This window comes from Canis lupus, chromosome 33, assembly GCF_048164855.1.
Source record: "Canis lupus baileyi chromosome 33, mCanLup2.hap1, whole genome shotgun sequence".
Lineage (NCBI taxonomy): Eukaryota > Metazoa > Chordata > Mammalia > Carnivora > Canidae > Canis > Canis lupus.
In genome coordinates this window covers 6,951,962-6,972,230 of record NC_132870.1, presented here as the reverse complement: position 1 = coordinate 6,972,230, position 20,269 = coordinate 6,951,962, and the positions used below count along the sequence as shown (strand labels likewise).

The following is a 20,269-nucleotide window of genomic DNA, read 5'->3' as shown; positions in this document are numbered from 1 at the left end:
ATTATAGCTATTGATTTTTCAAAGTACATTTAGATTTTTTTTTAATGACTTTTGGCCTTCTCATTGAAGATAGATACCTTTTTCTGTCTTGTAGTCAAGACAAACTTACGTTTATATATAAGTGATTTTTCTAAAATGCAGATCTGATCTGGACACACCCTTGCCTAAGATTTTCTTGGCTGTATACATTTCTTATGTATTTCTTGGCTTCAATCTGTCAGATTTGAATTCAAATATGAGTGCTTTCTTAACATTAACGACATTTTTGATCAAATTACATACCTTTTCATTTTCACCTATCAGTTCCATACTTATAATGATTTAATTTATCTTCTCTTAGGACATAGGATTTTGGCTTTATTCCTCTTACTTAAAATACCTTTCTTTGCTATACTCTTGTCCTAATCATCTCCCATGTATTCCCATAGAACTTAATTATACCTACTAAATTCTTAACTTTAATTAGACTTCTTTAAATTCCATATTGGGGGATCCCTGGGTGGCTCAGCGGTGCCTGCCTTTGGCTCAGGGCGCGATCCTGGGGTTCCGGGATCGAGTCCCACGTTGGGCTCCCGGCTTGGAGCCTGCTTCTCCCTCCTCCTGTGTCTCTGCCTCTCTCTCTCTCTCTATGTCTATCATGAATAAATAAATCTTTAAAAAAAATAAATTCCATATTGGTTTTTAATATTTCCATTGGTCACGCTGTATTATAATACTTGGTTTTCTTATCTATTTCCCCTACTATATTTATAATTTTCTTTAGTGATAATTTTTTGCTTTGTTCTGTTATCTAATTTTTAAATTTTATTTAAAATAGAATAGTGATAAAATATACGTACATAAATTGTGTTAGAACATACATAGCATTTTAATCATTTTCCAAGTGGACTGTTCAGTGGCATTAAATATATTCACACTGTTATACCACCATCACCATCACTACTTTCTATCTCCAGAACTTTTTTCATCTTGCAAAAGATAATCTCTGTATTTATTAATCAATAACTGCCCATTCCTCCCCTCTCACCACCAACTCCTAACAGAGACTTTTTGTCTCTGTCAGTTTGATTACTCTGTATATCTCATATAGTGGAATCATGCAGTATATGTTCTTTTGTAATTGGCTTATTTTACTCAGCATAATGTCTTCATAGTTCATCTATGTTGTAGCATGTAAGAATTCCTTTTTTAGGCTGAATAATACTCCATTGTGTGTATGTACTACATTAGTGGTAGCTCTTTTCTTTTATCTTGTTTATCTCAATTTTTTCAGACTTGGCACAGTTTCTGGCACATAGCTGTGTTCAGTGAATGTGTATTTTTTAATGAATGTGTATGTGCATGGAAGCAGTGTGGTGGTGTGGGAGGAACTATTGGTAAACATGGGTTTTAGTCCTGGCCCTTCTATCGATTTTGTCTGTGATCTTGGGCAAATAATTATTGGTTTTTCTTATTTCTATAAAATGTTGATACCAGACACTTCAGAAGGCTTGGCAGATGGTTAAATGAGATACAGAGGTGCTTGTTATTGGAGCTCCCGAGGTACAAGTTTGCTACAATGGAGCAAGCTTCATCAATATGAAAATATTCACTAATCTCTTACAGAATTAGTCCTCGTTTAGATAAGCTAACTCCCTGCTGCTCCCCAAACCCCATCTTTTTGGAGTATGTCTCTTGATTCTTGAAGAACAGCCAACAACAGAGTATAAATACCTTGCATATTGACTTCAAGGGGAAATTGTATAACTTGCATACTTTCTTGAATCTGTCTGCAGAGCTAAGGATAAGTAGGGATTTGGAAATTAGATAATCAGGAGGGATGCTATCTGGATGAAAAGCAAGCTCCTAAAAAAGAATAACTTGATTTTTAAAGAGGTGTAGAGAGTTCTTGGGAAAATTGATAAAATCCTGAAATATTTTGTCAGAGGTGATCTTCAATATGATCATGTTATGCCTATCAAACAGAATCTGTCATTGCGCTATCATACAGATTTTTAGAAGAATCTTCTTTCCTCCAGACTTGATCCGATGAGTTAGTGTAGTTTTAATTATAAATTGGATTTTTGTTAAATATAAGCACAACTCCACAAAGGTGAAAGTTTTATGCTTAGTTTTGTTTATTTAAAATAAAATCTGTGTCCCTGTTTTATTTATTTATTTTTAAGGATTTTATTTGTTTATTTGAAAGAGAGACAGGGGAGCAAGAGAGGGAGAAGCAGCCTCCTTGCAGAACAGGGAGCCCAATGTGGGAATCGATTCCAGGACCCTGGGTTAGTGACCTGAGTTGAAGGCACATGCTTAACCAACTGAGAGCCAACCAGCGCCCCATTTTGTCCCTGTTTTAAATTAATTCATTTTTAAGTGACCTTTTTCTGGATTAGTTGTTTTTGGGAACTGAGGATCATCTATATTAACTGGTTCTGAAACTTTTTTCTGAATCTATGTAATGCTGAACAAATGAGAAATTATAGTAATAGCCATAAATGATGAGCATTTTATGGCACTGTGTTTTCATTGGTAATTTGTTGGGGCTTCAGATTTATCCCACAGGTATTCATTTTAGAAACTAGAGCCAGGGGGATCCCTGGGTGGCGCAGCGGTTTGGCGCCTGCCTTTGGCCCAGGGCGCGATCCTGGAGACCCAGGATCGAATCCCACATCAGGCTCCCGGTGCATGGAGCCTGCTTCTCCCTCTGCCTATGTCTCTGCCTCTCTCTCTCTCTCTGTGACTATCATAAATAAATAAAAATTTAAAAAAAAAAAAATTTTTAAATAAAAAAAAAAAAAAAAAAAAAAAAAAAAAAAGAAACTAGAGCCAGCAAACATTTTACTTCAGGCAGGTTCAACACTTTAAGGTGGCCTAAAAATATTTGATGTAGATTCATTTAGTTTATGTAGAATTGAGTTATTTAGTTATGTAATTCAGGTTAAAAAGAAGCAACTCTCAGCTGAAATTCATTAATGACTATATTTTGTCGTGAAATTGAAAATTTTGTACTTAAAATATTTTAAAAATTGATAAATGTCAGATAACCTTGTTTTTAAAAAAGAAACTGTATATACTGTGCTGTGGCACAGTTATCAGAAAAAAACAATCCAGAAGCTCTTAAGTGCTAGTTCTCTATTTTTGTCTAAAGAGGAAAGTCCTTTCTTTCTTCTCTTTTTCCCCCCTTTCATCTCTAGATATATCTATAAATTCAATCATAGCTTCTAAGAGGGGACTTTAGAGATAATGTAGTTATCTATCTTTTCTCTTTCTTAGGTGCTTCAATTCCCTCTTTAGCCAGTGGATTTGATTATACAGCATCTGCTTGGAACACCTTCAGTGACTGAAAATTCACTTGTGGTGAAACAGTCATTTCAACTGGAAATTTCTGTTAGAAGTTCTTTCCTATTGCTGAGCTCAAACTTCTGTTTCTGTGCATTAGTGCTGTGCATCTGATGTGCTACAGAGTGGCTCTAATCCTTCCACTGGACAGCCTGGATCAGGCAGGATAATCTTGACTTTCCTGCCATAATAAACAGTCTCTAAATCTCAGAAGTTTAAAAAATTTTACTTTTTGTTCATACTTGCTAAGATTATCTATAAGTCCATTGTGGATTAGAAAGGGGGCTCGTCTTATCCTGGTCTCTCAAAGACCCAGGCTGACAGCGGGATCATCGTCTCAGATGTGGCAGAGGAAAAGAGAGCTTTGGAAGGTTTTGCATAGGCAGTAAATGTTCTGGCCCAGAATGACACACATCACCTCTACTCATAATTCATCAGCTAGAACTTGTCACACGGCCCTAACCTAATTACAGTGCGTGGGGAGGTGGAGGTGGTGCAGTACTACCATGTGCCTAGAATGGGAGAGAACCAGAATACTAACAGTGGTCACACCCAGTCTCTTAAGAATTTGGAGATATGTCATGTCTTTGTATTCCTCTCTTGCGTAGGATAAATATTTCCAATGTTTCAACTTATTGTGATATGATTCCCATTTTCCTAAGCCATCCAGACACCCTATAGTTTTTCTGCATTTTTCCTGATGGGTATTGATTGTCCAGAAGGGAACACAGTATTCCTGCATTCCTGTTGGAATCTGGCCAGGAAGAATTTTTTCTTTTCCTTTTGGCAGTCTAAAACCAAGTAGTATTAAACCAAACAGTGTTCAAGTTAGTCTGATAACTTTGATAGATGTGGTTTTACATTATATCCTGGATGGTTTAAGTTCAGAGTAAGACAGTTGTAGTATATATAGTACAGAGGTTAAATTTCGAGACTTGGATTCAAGGCTCAATTTTCAGGAATTGCGTTACCCAGGGCATGTTGCATAGTTGTCCTGAGCCTATTTTCTGATAGAAGTTAACAGGTTTGAGCATGTGAGCAGAAGTGTTTCATGGATTTTACATAAAGTGGTGTTAGGATACTAAGTATTACTAAGAAGCATTGTTTTGTTTCCTTCTGACAGTTTCACATTAGTTACTAGGGACTCACTTGAATGTTTAAGTTCATACCTAGATACATATGAAGTAGTGAACATATATACTACAATCCTTATGAGTGTAGATCATCATCACATACATTTTTATATTATTATTGAAAAAAGTCAAACTGATGTGCTGCCTCTCATTTGCAGGTAGGGTTCTTTCACAGTCTACTCCTGGGACTCCATCAAAGACCATAACAATATCTGAAAGTGGTGTTATTGGATCAACTTTAAATTCTACAACACAGACACCAAATAAAATAGCCATCTCACCTTTGAAATCGCCAAATAAGGTAAAAAAAAAAAATTAGCCACAAATGCCAAGTGTTGTGGTTATGCCTTTATGTTCTTACTAGTCACTTTAGATGCTTCAGTTTTAATATATTCCCAAACAAGTAATAGGCATTCATCGAATACTAGATTTAGTAATCAAGGATATATGGCAGAAAAAAAACTTACTCTAAACACATAGTAAGCTAGTAATCATTTTGCATGCTAAGATGATTTCCATGGCCCGTATGAATGTGGGTACAACAAAAATCTTTTGAATGAGGTACATGATGTGTTCAGTTCTTCAGTTAATATTTGCACAAAATTATTTTCTTTGGGAAGTCACATATGTAGTGACTATATGAATATAAAATGTTAAGTGTAACATTATAATTATTTTGATAAAATACTGTTTTCTGCTGAAACTGTCCTGGGTTTCATAGATATCCGAGCTTTTGCTGGGTAACAGAGTACCTAGACTACTAGAAATTGCTATCAGATGCTGGTAACCAGATCTTCAGAGTTTTTAGACTTAAGTACAGTTCAAAGCATTTGAAAGCTTTTCATAATTTGTTTTCATTGTAAGGTAGCAAAATACCTATCATTTTACTCTTAGGTCAAGTATGGAGTCTTAGCTCACTTTCCTAAAACATACAGATGTCATTATACCAGCATAACATTTTGAAAAGTTCTGTTTTAAAGGACATAATCAGGTGGAAAGCTAAGCATCACTTGTCTGTAAGATGCTGCCTTTGTGATTCTGGAAACTTACTACCCTTTATTCTGCCTTTTTACTGAATTTATTATTATTCATAAATAGAACAAACAACTGTTTTACATTTTTTTAAAGTATAACTGTTGGTTTCTGTTCTAATGAGGCTTGAATACTTTATATAAATATGTCTCTTACAGTTTGTTAAAATGAGATTCTTCCTGCAAAGTAATAGAAAATCATTATTTACTTAAATGGATTGACATCGATAGATATTTGGGTACTTCCCATATGCTGTGCGATGGGCACTGGGGATAAAAGTGTGAACAAGACAAGTTTTTCATTTCAATGGGGAAGTTAGACTTGAACATTCAGAATTGCCGTATAGAATCATTATGGTCACAAGTGGGTTGATGAGTTCTGCTGTGTGTCAGGGAGGTTTATACTGAGGCTGGTCTTGAAAGGTCTAAACCTTAAAGGTGTTTTGGGTCTTAGCTATAGGTGAGCAGAAGAAGCTTTCTGGATTGAGGTAATACTTTACACAAAAGTGGAAAAGTGTATGTCCTTCGAGGCAACTACATTGCTTTAGTAGTGTAAGAGCTAAGGACACTGAGGTCAAATGGAAGGTTTTATTCTCTTGAGGGGAGTTCCCATTGTATTGCATTGTTTCTGAAGACTTTCTATGGCTTTCCATTGCTTCTAGAGCAGTGGTTTCCTTGTTTGCACGTTGGGATCACTTGAGAATGCCTGGTGCCTATCCCCAGAGACTGTTTTAATTGATCTGGAATTTGGCCTGGTATCAAGATTTTTAAAAGCTCTTTAAGTGATTTTAATGGGTATCCTGGATTGAAAACCACTACTCTAGGATAATATGAGATTTGCATTTAAAAAAAAAGATGATTCTTGTGGCGTTATGAAAGATAGTTTAGAGGAAAGTAAGTCTGAATTCTGGTAGAGACCAGTTAGGTTAGTGATTCTCAACCTTGGCTGAACTTTTGAAGTACCCTGGGACCCCTGGAAAACACTAATGTCTGGGTCCTACCCTGACTCTATTTGAATGAAGATCTCTAAGGCTGGGGTCTAGGTATTTTAATATTTTTAATTCTAAAGTGTGGGTCAAGGTAGAGAATCACTAAGTTAGATTATTATAGTACTTTATGTTTGAGCTAGGCTGGTAGCTAAGGGGCTTGGGAAGAAGAGATAGGTAAAGGAACTTTAAGACTTAAGACTGGACGTCAGGGTCTTAAGGAGGGGAAGAATCTAGGATGACTCCTAGATTCCTGACTTGAGTAACAGTGTAGTTGGTGGCACTGTGAAGTAGTATGACTGGAAATGGGCTGTACCTGATGACCTACAAATAGGAACTAGCTTTGTTTTTCTCTCATCCTCCATTTTAGCCATGATATCTTGGATCTTCCTTCCCTACTTCTTGACAAGAAGGTATTTTTTACTGTAAGAACAAGCCTCATTTTGGTGATAATCACAAGTATGAAAAGTCTAGTCAAAACGTTAAACCTAGTTAAAAGCTTCTCTCTTAAAAAAAAAAAAAAAAAGCTTCTCTCTTCAACTCAGACCTAATCATGGTTCAGGGACCATGTTTGTAGTGGAGAAAAGGAGTATAATCCGGTTCTTCCCTCTTCTACCTTTCCCTTCTTTCTGCTTTTGGCTTCTGATTGGAAGGAAGATTAGAAGGAAAGAACAAAGTTTTAAATGACTAGGATGATTGTAATCTAGATGCCAGTGTCACAGGTGTCCAAGTATGGACTTTTACAATTGTATGTTTAGGAAAGTTTTTGGAGACCCCTGTGGATATGTCTGCATTGCCCAGTTCTCTGTCAGGAGTGTGGTACACACTCAGGCTATCTTTGGCAGTTTTCTCCTGGCTCACTCTTGCCTCCTGTAGTCTGCCCCAGAGCCTGTTACTGTACTGTACTGTACCCATACAGCAGGGTACGTGTCTTTGGCTCATCAAGATGCTTTAGCCCTTCGCAGCATCTGTTTGGCTAATAGGAAACCTATAGAACCCAATGGTAGAAGTGCAGCTTGACTAACTGCTATCCTCCGTGTTCTTGCTCTGCCATTTTGACAGCTTCATCCAACCTCTTGCTGTCAGAATTCTCCAGGCCGGAACCAGTTTCTTTGTTCACATATGTCCTGAACTCCTGGGGGTATGTGTCAAGTTCTCCCAAGAACTCTCTTACTGCATTCATTTTTGGTGTGGTTAAACCAAGAGCTTTAAGAGTTTATCTCTCTCCCTCTCTCTTTCTCTCTCTCTCTCTTACACACACACACACACACATACACACACACACACACACACACACATACACACACACTTTCTTTATCATACTAGGTTGCCAGGCAAAAATTACGATGTCAGTTTTCCCTTCTTAAAGTTATCACTCAGTCTATCCCAGAGGCTTTCTTGGAGAGCCCCTGCTTTTGTTCTCTTACTGAGGTACACAGCCTTAGCATTCTGTTTATGAATTCACTTCCATTTCTGTTTTGTTTCATTTTTAATAGGCAGGAGGTGGATGATAGGGATGCTGTCTCAGTAAGTCTGCCATGGATGTTTTGTCTTCCTTTATAGAGTGTGGGGGTTTATCATTTATAGTCCTCAGCCTTGGAAAAAAATCACATTATTGTCTTAAACTGGAGAAGAAATAAAGAGAGAATAGCCGATTTGGGCAAAAATATATTGTTTAGTTCTTGGAGATGTCGGTCATCGAAGTACCCACTGATTATTGAAGGAAGATGTCCATTAGGAAGTTGAATATAGGGACGCCTGGGTGGCTGAGTAGTTGAGTGCCTGCCTTTGGGTCAGGGCATGATCCTGGGGTCCAGGATCGAGTTCCACATCGGAGTCCTTGCAGGGAGCTTGCTTCTCCCTCTGCCTGTGTCTCTTTCTGTGTCTCTCATGAATAAATAAATAAGATCTTAAAAAAAAAAAAAAAAAAGGAAGTTGAATATAGGCAGTGACTAAAACTATGCATATAGATGAAATCAGCCAGGGAGCATGCTGTTGTGTGTAGAGAGGGATGAAAGCAGGAACCACAGAAATATTAAGAGTTGGTAGAAGAAAAGGAGTCAATGCTAACAGAGGTAGTAGGAGAAACTAAAAAATACTGAAAGGGGAAATGAAATGACTTCAAGAGTGATATTGGGCTGCAATTTCAAATGTCAGGATAGTCATTTAAGAAAAAACTGAAAAATAAGGATTTGCCCCATTGATCAAAAGTGGTCGAAAGAAAATCCTAAGTGTCCACTGTTTCCTACTTGCCAACATTCATAATCTGATCGCCATCTGCCTTGAATAACCAGGACTTCTTTCTTTATTTATCCCTGTTTACAAGGGGTACCATCCAAAGGCCCAGACTCCTACATCCCCCTTTATCTCCCACATCTAGTCTCCTTAAGGCTATCAATATCTTCTATCCATGTTCCCACGTGTCCCCTACTCTTGAACTCCTTCCTCTGTGCTCTCCCTGGAGTTCATAATCAAAATAATACCCTAAATCCTCAGCCTTTTTACTGAATGTTCCTTTTATCTTCTTGTTCTAGCGGATACCCAACCCTCCCCTAGGATACTGCTTCCCCAGCAGACCTCTTAAATGATGGCCATTTTTTCTCCTTTAGCCCTTAGGCCACTGGGCCTACAGTGGAGGGAGCAGGACTACATGTCATCTTTGCTTCTCATTACACCCTGCAGACCATTGTCACTTTCTTCTCCATCTTTGAAACTAATGTTACCAGGTTTGTAGTGGGAAGTCAGGCATATCTGATGTTTTCTCAATTTACTTGATACTATAGTTGTCTGGTGGTGTACTTCTTCCATTATATTTATTTTCTAAAGTAATCCTCAGTTCCCTAAAGTATTTATTAGACATGTAAATAAGTACTAAACCAATGAAAATACAATTCTACGTGGTTTACCTTATTCTTGCTTTAGGTTTTAGCAATGCTGTTCTCTTCTACTTTCTAACATTTAATATGTCTTTTGTCCTGTAATCTTACTCTTTAAGTACTGTTTTTTTCTTGGCATATTTGGATTTATTTCAGAAATTCACTGTGATTTAACATTCACAATATTAATAGGAAAAAAGAATAATTTTACAAATTTATACATCCCAACACATGTAGGAAAATCCTGATGTTAGCCAGCCTCCATTTTGATTAAAAATACCTCAAACAATAAAAACAGAAGGATACTTTCATAATTTGAAAAGGGAGACAATACATCAAACTTCATGTTATGGTGCAGTGTTGCACAAGCATATCCACTTCCCACACTTGTTCATTTCTACTGCAGGTCTGTGTTAATGCAATATTGCAAGAAAAAGAAATAAATGGCATAGGGCTTCAAAAGAAAGTAACAAATTGTCACAAGTTACATATTATGTTATTATATACATGTAAAATTTAATAATCTATTGAACTAGAATTAATGTATGATGTATATATACATAAATTTAGCAAGATGGTTAGGTAGATGCATTGTCAATATAAAAATCAATATTCTAGACCATTTTTATTTAATATTAAATAATATAAATTAAAAATAAATTATTCGTATGATTGGATTTAAATCTTGCATCTTACTAGTTATTTTCTCTTTGTCTCATCATCCTTTTGGTTGGTTTGTTTTTTTTTTTTACTGTTTTTCTGTCTCCTTTTAGGTGAATTGAATAGTTTTTGTGATTCTATTTTACCTCTACTATTGGCTTATTATAGTTTAAGCTTTTAAAATATTGGTTTCTCTAGAGTCTAATATGATTTGATTTATTGCAGTCTACCTTTATATTTATGTCACTTTATGTAGAGTGAAGATCTTACAGTTGAGTACTCCCAGTTCTTCAATCCTTTATGCTGTCATTGTTAAACATTTTACTTTTACATGTTATGAACTCCATGATACATTTTTTTGTTTTTGCTTTACACAAAATTACCTTTAAAAACAATTAAAAATAAGAAAACCAAGTCCTTTATTTTCATTTTAACTGTATCTTAACATACTTCCTTCCTTTGTATAGGCCCCAATCTTAGTTTGGTATCCGACTCCCCCCTGAAGAACTTTCTTTAGGAGGGGTGCCTGGCTCTGTCGGTTGAGCAGCCAACTCTTGATTTCAGCTTGGGTCATGATCTTGGGTCTTGAGATCAAGCCCCACATTGGGAGTCTGCTTGTCTCTCTCCCTTTGCTCCTCCCTCCCCTCCCTCCACTCACATACATGCTTGCTCTCTCTCTCAAATAAATAAATAAAATTTTAAAAAACAACTTTCTTTAGTAAAGTTTAATTTTCTTAGGAAAATTAAAATTTCTTTTAAGGAAAATTCTGCTGACAAAAGATTGTCTCAGCTTTTATATTGCCTGAAAAAAGTCTTATTTTGCATTAACTTTGAAATATATATTTTTTTTAATTTTTTTTAAATTTATTTATGATAGTCACACAGAGAGAGGGAGAGGGGCAGAGACACAGGCAGAGGGAGAAGCAGGCTCCATGCACTGGGAGCCCGACGTGGGATTCCATCCTGGGTCTCCAGGATCGCGCCCTGGGCCAAAGGCAGGCGCCAAACTACTGTGCCACCCAGGGATCCCTGAAATATATTTTCATTGGATAAAAAATTCTGGGTTGACACTTTTCCCCCAGTGCTTTAAAAATGCCACCCTGTTGACTTCTAGATTGCATAGTTTTTGGCATTACTTCTTGTAATGCTCTAATTTCTGTTTTTTCTTCCTTTGTATATGTCATGTCTTTTTTTTCCTACCTGCTTTCAAGATTTCCTCTTTATATTTGGATTTCTGTGGTTTGACTGTTATGTATCCATATGTGTGCTGTGTTATTGTTTTCTTTTTTTAGGTACATATTTATCTTGATTTTGAACCATCTCAGATGTATAATTTATTGTCTTATTTTTTGAAAACTTTTGGCTGTTATCTCTTCAAATATTTCTTCTGCCTTATCTTTTCTCTCTTCTCATTCTAGAACTCTAGTTTCAAAAACGTTAGACTGATAACAGTTCCACAGCTCTAGATATTCTTCTGTTTTTCCTGTCCCACTTTGTTTTCTTTATGTTTCAATTTGGGTAATTTCTATTGACATGTCTTTAAATGCATTGATTTCTTCCTCATTTCCATGGAGCTTACTAACTGGGCCCAATGAAGGACTTCTTCATCTCTGATAATTGTATTTTTTAAATTTCTAGCATTTCCATTTGACTCCTTCTTCCAGTTCCCATCTCTCTGCTGCAGTTCCCCACAGTTCATTGTATGTTGTCTTACTTTCCCACTAAGTCTGCTAATATATAAAATAACATAGTTATTTTAAAGTTCTTATCTGATGGTCAAAACATCTAGATCATATCTTAGACTCCCTCTCATTTTATTGCTGGAATGCCTCTTGGCGCATTTAAAAAGAAATTTGGATTTTTAAGCTTATGAATCTGGGGCAGGAGAAACCATATTCTATTAAAGGTAGGTGACTTAGAACAAAGACTGAAGCCAGGCTGTTGATTCATTTCAAATCTGATCAGAAAGATTTCAGGATAGGGAACTTTTAGATAAATGAAGCTCAAGAAACATAAAAGTTTTCAGACCTTGGGTTCTGGAAAATTGGATCAAAGAAACAAGAGGTTAGAACCTAATAACCCTTTCTTTCTCACTAATTTGGTTTAAGGGTAAATAAATATCCTAAAATGTAAGGCCCCATCATACTTTATGTAATGTTAACAGCTACCGTTTTTCCCCCTTAATGTCTTTATGTTGAATGTGAATGCATCTTCAAAATATCTTACTCTACTTTTGAGAGTTTATGCAAATATCCTGGGTATCATTGAATACACCTTACATAGACTTCTTGTCAGTTTTGCTCTTCAACCCCGGGGAGTGCTGTTCTTTTTTGGCTCTTATTTGGTAAAAAATCTGTCCTATTTGCCTTGCCTGTGGTAAATAATTGAACCATCACCTAGCCATTTAGGATGCCGACTGCCATGTGAGAAATTTCAGAGCATAAACTATGTATGTATGGGTAGATTAAGAAAAGGTTAAAAAAGAAAAGTTTCTTACTTCTCTGATTTCTATGACCAGTGTATAACTTCTTGAACTCTTCCTACTTTTGGGTCTTCTAGCTTAGAAGAATTCTCTGAAGTTTTTATAATTAAATTCTAGATTCAACATTTTACTATAGTTGCTTTGTCATTTATCTATCTGTCCCAATATCCATTAATCACCTTTTTAAAATGCATTTCAAAGTAAGTTGTACATGTCCAGTATACTTCTTCCCAAATGTTTTATCAAACATACCACTAACTAGAATTGACTGTTCAGAGGTTTTTCATTTGAGGTGAAATTTATGTATGCGGAAATATGCAAATCTTAAAGGTATCATTAGATGAGTTCAGATGAAATGCATATATCTATGCAACCCAAATCTCTGTTAAGATAAAAACATTGTTGTCATTGATGGAAGTTAAACATTTTTTTCCTGATTGTTTTTGAATGTATCTAGATAAATAAGGCACCTATCATTTGACAGGTTTTGGTAAACAAAATTTTTTAAAAATACCAGTCTTGAGGGGCACCTGGGTGGCTCAGTCAGATAAGCATCTGTCTTTGGGTCAGGTCATGATCCCAGGGTCCTGGGATTGAGCCCCATGTTGGCTCCTTGCCAGTGGGGGGCCTGTTTCTTCCTCTCCTCCCTGCCTGTGCTCTCTCTCACTCTCTGTCTCAAATAAAAATCTTTTAAAAAGACTTTTTTAAACCAAAATCTGTCAAATGATAGGTGCCTTGTTTATCTAGATACATTTGAAATATTTATAATAGGCCCGAAATTACAGTAAAATAATGTTCTCAGTCTCCCTGAAGGTTATCTCTATTCTAGCCAACTGGAAGGGAAAAGACATGGAAAAATGCATGTGAGAGGCTTTTTTATGACCCAGACCTGGAAATATGCATCCATTCACTTCACTAGCTAAAACTGGGTTGCGTGGTCTCACCTTAACAAGGGAGGCTAGGAAATATGATTGGCTGTATGTCTAGGAAGTAGAAGAGACTATGGATTTTAGTTAGCAGGAAGTAGCCTGTAGCATAATCATTCCATATATAACATAAGAGTGCTACATTAACGTAGGTAATTGACATTAGTCAGGAAACTGGGAACCTGAACAATAATGAGAGATACTCTTCCATTGTGTGTTTCTCAGTGGCTATCAGTATTTATTGAGGTCAGTGTGTTCCCTGTGCTGAGGCTATGGGAACTATAGAAGAGCTTACAGTGGCTGGGCGCACAAAATGGAATGCATATTAAACAATTTTGAATAATGAAATAGGTGCTTGGTTGTATGGTACAGACAAGATGGTTTGAAACTAAAGAGAGTTAACTCCTGGTATTCCTTCATTCACCATTTACACAGATATTTAATCAATGCCTACTATATGTTAGGGGCTCTGTTGTGAAACAAGGGAAAGCAAAAATAGAAGTGTGGGCCTAAAGTCTATGGAAGTTATGGGAGGCAGTGTGATAGAAATGAATCAAATAATTATACAAATATATAAAGTTGCAAAACCATGAAAAGACTCATGGTGGCACAAGATCCTATGCAAGAGATTCAACACAGGATGATTTAAGAAGGCATCCCTGAGCTAAGGTTTTGTATGGGTGTGAATTAGAGTGGATGTCAGCCACAAGAGTAGAGAACTAGAGCTGGAATAATGTATATGTGGAACAGTAAGACAACTACTCTGATCAGAATTAGTAATGTGTTGGAGCGAATGGAGAGCGTATAAAGATAGGTTGGATTATGGATAATTTTCAAAACAAGGCAAATTTAGACAATTTTGTGATTAAATGGAGACTCATGGAACGTTTTTGAGGCAACAAGAGCTATAATCAAAATATTAAAGTGAAGTTTGCAAAAAATTTAGCAGTCTCTAGTGGCAGGTAGAGGCTAGTCATAAAGATGATTGAGTTTGTTTTGTAGATATCCAGGCAGGAAGTGATATGAACAATGACAATATCAAAAAGTTGAGTTAGAACAATTTGGGGACAGAGATTCAGGATAGCCTTTGCTTTCGCTATGAAGCTCTTACATGTTTGAGTTGGAGGTGATCGTGGTTGTAATAAGTACAATTTGAAGTGAAGGGTGTCTGTTTTCCTGATAAACTTTGACATAGATTGTTGTAAGATTAATAATAGTTGGAGTTGAGATGATTACAGATTATAGGCTTCACTGATTCTGTTGCCTGAAGCTTAATTTTGTTTTTAGCTCCTCCTACCAGTACCCATTAACCAGGTTATAGGAGCAGGAGGAATAAATGAGAATTTTTTTTAAACAATTTTATTTATTCATGAGAGATACAGAGAGGCAGAGGGAGAAGCATGGTCCCTGCGGGGACCCCGATGCAGGACTCAATCTGGGGACCCCAGGATCACACCTTGAGGTGAAGACAGACGATGCTCAACCCCTGAGCCACGTAGGTGTCCCAATGAATGAGAATTTATTTTCTTTTCTGTTATACTGGTTTTGTTTTATGCTTTTATAATTATGTTGATTGAACACCTGTGGGGTCCTGTGGCCTTATTATTAAAAACTTACTATAGCAACTTAAAATTTTTTTTTTTTTAAGAAACATTTGATTTTTTTTAAAGATTTTTTATTTATTTATTCATAGAGACACAGAGAGAGAATGAGAGGCAGAGACACAGGCAGAGGTAGAAGCAGGCTCCATGCAGAGAGCCCGACGTGGGACTTGATCCAGGGTCTCCAGGATCACGCCCTGGGCTGCAGGCGGCACTAAACCACTACACCACCGGGGCTGCCCGCAACTTAAAATTTTTTAAAGATTTATTTATTTATTTAGAGAGTGAGAGCGAGGCAGGGGAAGGGGCAGAAGGAGAGGGAAAGATAATCTTAGGCAGACTCCACAGTGAGTGTGGATCCCAGCACCCGGCTTGATCTCTCAGGATCCTGAGATCATGACCTGAACCAAAACCAGGAAGTCAGATGCTTAACTGCTGTGCTACCCAGGCACCCCTAAAATTAAATATTAAACGTCTAAAAATGTTAGTTAGAATAGTGTAATTAACCCACATGTACATGTACCCTTTACCCAACTTTAAAATTATCAGCTTTACCTTCTTTCCATCTATAACCTCCTACCACCTTGTTTGTTTTTTTTTAAGTAAATCATGCCATTTCAAAAAAAAAAAAATCATGCCATTTCATGTGCAGATACTTCTTTATGTGTATAAAAGGATTTTTTTTTTACTTACATTCCTTTAATGCCATTAAATACCTAGTTAATTTGTATTTCCCTAATCATCATATTTATTTTTACACTATGTGAATTTGAGATTCAGATTAAGTTTGTGAAAAGATCAATATTTCTTTTAGTTTTTTCATCTTCCCTTTTCTTCTCTTGCCCTTTAAAAAAAAATTGGGTTGTTTATATCCTATAGTTTTTCATAGGCTTGTTGCATTCCTTTGGTGCTGTTTAGTTTCAGGAATTGCTGGAATGGAACCCAGATGGCTCCTGTATCTTTAGACTTCACCATATGTTTTGTAAATACTTTCTCCCCCTGTGTGACTTATCTTTTATATTCTCAGCAGTATCTTTTGTAGGGCAGAAATTTGTAATATTAATGAAGTTTGACTTACCAATTTTTTCTTTTCGTGGATCATGGTTTTGGTATTGAATCTAAAACCAAACCCGGGATCCCTGGGTGGCGCAGCGGTTTAGCGCCTGCCTTTGGCCCAGGGCGCGATCCGGGAGACCCTGGATCGAATCCCACCTCGGGCTCCCGGTGCATGGAGCCTGCTTCTCCCTCTGCCTGTGTCTCTGCCTCTCTCTCTCTCTCTCTCTCTCTCTGTCTATCATAAAAAAATAAAATAAATAAAATAAAATAAAAAATAAAACCAAACCCAAGGTAAACTAAATTTCCTCCTGTGTTATCTTCCAGGAGTTTTATTGTTTGTTTCATAATTTTAGAATTTTAGACCTGAGTCCATATGAAAGATTTCTGTGTCAAGAAACACTTTTTTGCATGTGGATGTCCTATTGTTCTAGCACCATTTGTTGAAAAAACTATCTCTGTTGAATTATTTTTGCTACTTTGTCAGAGATTAGTTGATCATATTTATGTGAGTCTGTTTCTGTGCTCTCCTGTTTAATCAGTCACTTTTAGCCTTTGCTAATCTCATTGATTAAAAGATCTCACATAGACTTTCTTTTTTAATTATTTATGTCTTTGTGTCTTCTGCACTCCTCTACTGTGCACTCTGATGCCCTACGTTTTCTTCTAAGAGTTTTTAGTATTAGATCTTACATTTAGATCATAGATCCCTTTTGAGTTAATTTTTGTATTTGATGTTGGGAAAAGATCCAATTTCATTCTTTTTTGTGTGGATATAGTTTTTCTGGCACCATTTGTCTTTTCCACATTGTATGGTCTTGGCACTCTGGTTAAAAATCATTTGACCATATATATTATGCAGGTTTCTTTGTGGACTCCATATATTCTGTTTCACTGATCTGTGTATCTGGCTTTATGCCAATATTGGTTTTTGTTTTTTGGGAGTTTTGTGGTTTTTTTATGTTAAATCTTTGACCTATTTGAAATTTATTACACAGAATGAGTTATAGGGATCCACCTTTTTTCTTTAGACCAAATAGCTAGTTCATATCATATATTGAATAGCTCATCATTCTCCATTGATTAGAAATGCCAACTTCCAACATGAACTGTTCTGTATATAGATTCTTTTTAATTCTCCAAGTAGTTTATTTCAAAATTATTTTTGTTGTAATACCAAATTTGATCATTTGAAACTTGCTTTACAACATATTGTCTAAGATTCATTTGTGTCACAATCTATAGCTGTAGTTAATTTTTATTGTTCTGTAATTTTATTTCCTTTTCCCTCCTTTTTGATATTGAAGTATGATTAATATACACTGTGATATTAGTTTAGGTGTACAGTATAATGATAGAACAATTCTATACATTATTCAGTTCTCATCATGGTTAAGTGTACTCTTAATCCTCTTTATTTCAACCATCCCCACACCCACCTCCCTCTGGCAACCACCAATTTGTTCTCTGTATTTCAGAGTGGTTTTTGTCTCTTTTTCCTTTGTCCATTTTTTTGTTGTTGTTATATGGTTCTTTTATCTATTCTTTTGATCTTAAGTACTCTGCTCCTAGGCCAGTCCCATACTATTTTATTTATTCTATCTTGATAATGTTGTAATCTTTAGTAGGATTGGTTTCTGACCTTTTCTTTGACCTTTTCTTTGAATGCTTCCATGGATACTAATATTTAAATTACTCATCTTTGTCACTGTAATTCATGACTATAAATAAAACATAAGTTGGGTTAATATCTATAAAAAAGTAGCAAAAGAATGCCTTATAGTTATTTCATAATATTTCACCAGTCAATAAAACAGTGCTGAAAGTTCTGGTATTCATCTCAAGTTTTGACTCTGTCATTAGTGATATAATACATATAATATTTATCTCTTCATATTTTTTCATTTGTCTCTTAGCTTGGAAACATTTTAAAGCTTGCAAATTTGCTTCTTGGTAGGTTTATTTATTTTAATAACCTGAAGTTTGGTAATTCGGATAATGTAACCATAATTTTTCCATGATGATAAGCTCTATAAACATTCTGTCACAAATTTTTATTTTTATTTTATTTTATTTTATTTTATTTTATTTTATTTTATTTTAGTCACAAATTTTTAAAGACCATATTAATATGGGGGTGTCTGGGTGGCTCAGTTACTTGAAGGTCTGACTCTTGGTTTCATCTCAGGTCACAATCTCATGGGTCGTGGGATTGAGCCGTGCATCAGGTTCCATGCTCAGCAAGGAGTCTGCTTGAAGATTCTCTCCCTCTGCCCCTCCACTGACCCACGTTTGTGTGCGCTCTCTCTTTCTAAAATTAGTAAATATTTTTTTAAAAACCATTACTATGGAACCCTACAAATTTTTTATTTCAAACTATATTACAAACCCATAGTAAGCAAAACAGTATAGTATTGCCATAAATACAGATAGTAGCATAGAGAGCCCAGAAATAATTTACATAGTCATATACATGGTCAATTAATTTATAACAAAGAAGCCAAAATATAGAATGGGGGAAGGATAGTTTCCTTAATAAATGGTATTAGGAAACTGAATAGCCTAATGTAAAAGAATGAAATTGTACTATTATCTTAACATCATACACAAAAATAAAATAGATTAAAACCTTGAACATAAGGCTTGAAATGATATAACCTAGAAGAAAATAGGGGTCTTTGACATCAGTCTTAGCAATGAATTTTTGAATTCGACACCAAAAGAAACACAACTAAAGCAAAAAATAAGTGGGATTACATCAGACTAAAAAGGACAGCAAAGAAAACCATCAACAAAATGGAAAAGTGACCTATGGAATGGGAGAAAGTATTTGCAAATAACATATGTGATAAAGGGTAATATTGAGGGCATCCTGGGTGGCTCTGGTTTAGTGCCACCTCCAGCCCAGGGTGTGGTCCTGGAGACCCAGGATCGAGTCCCACATTGGGCTCCCTGCATGGAGCCTGCTTCTCCCTCTGCCTGTGTCTGTGCCTCTCTCTTTCTCTCTGTGTCTCATGAATAAATAAATAAAATCTCTAAAAAAGGGGGGGAGGGTAATATTGAAAATCTATAAATAACTCATACAAATCCACTGAGAAAAACCAAACAATCCAATTTAAAAAATGAGCAGAGGAACTGGATTAGATGTCTTTCCAAAGAAAACATACAAATGGCCAACAGGCATGTGAAAAGGTGCTCAGCATCACTAATCACTTGGGAAATGCAAATTAAAACCACAGTGAGATGTCCTCTCATGTGTGTCAGAATGGCTGTTAGCAAAGAAAAGAAACAAGTTTGGCGAGGATATCAAGGGAATGCTGGTGCACTGTTGGTGATAATGTAAATTGGTGTAGCCACTATGGAAAACAGTATGAAGTTTCCCCCAAAATTAAAAATAGAACTCCATCATATAATCCAACAATTCCATTTCTGGGTATTTTTCTGAAGGAAGTAAGATTACCATCTTGAAAAGATGTCTGCACTCTAATGTTTTTTTGCAGCATTATTTACAATAACCAAGACATGAAGACAACCTAAGTGTCCATTGACAGATGAATGGATTAAGAAGATGTGCGAGATACACAGACACACACACCACACACACACCACACACACACAGAGCTCTATCTATCATCTATCTATCTATCTATCTATCTATCTATCTATCTATCTATCTATCTATCTATCTAGTGGAATAGTATTTGGCCGTTTAATTTAGTTTAATTTGGCCATTAAAAAAAAAAGAATAAAATCCTGCCATTTGCCACAACATAGAAGGACTTTGAGGGCATTATGCTAAATGAAGTAAGTCAGACACAGAGAGACAGATACTGTGTGATCTCACTTATATGTAGAATCTTGAAAAATGAACTCATAGATACAGAGAACAGATTAGTGTTTGCTGTGGGGGGGTGGTGGTGGTGGTGGTGGGTGAAATGGGTGAAGGTGATCAAATGTACAAAGTTCCAGTTATAAATAAGTTCTGGGAATGTAATGTAAGCATGATGACTTTAGTTAGCAATAATAATGTAGTGTATATTTGAAAGTTGCTGAGAGTAGATTTCAAAAGTTCTCATCACAAGAAATATCTCATTATGTCCTGTGATGGACTTAACTTATTATGGGAATCAGTTTGCAATATGTAACATATATGAAATCATTATTCTGTATACCTAAAACTTAATGAAATGTTAA

The 20,269-nt window shown here is 36.0% G+C and overlaps 1 protein-coding gene across 8 annotated transcripts in view; it reads left to right on the top strand.

Annotated features, from left to right (window-relative positions):
* Nucleotides 1-20,269, top strand: part of LIN54 (lin-54 DREAM MuvB core complex component) — an 87,347-nt gene that overhangs the window by 36,285 nt on the left and 30,793 nt on the right. For all 8 annotated transcript variants that reach the window (XM_072810169.1, XM_072810177.1, XM_072810174.1 and 5 more), the window contains one exon: nt 4,619-4,761. In XM_072810169.1, the coding sequence (XP_072666270.1) occupies nt 4,619-4,761 (143 nt within the window). The remainder of the gene's footprint in view (nt 1-4,618; nt 4,762-20,269) is intronic.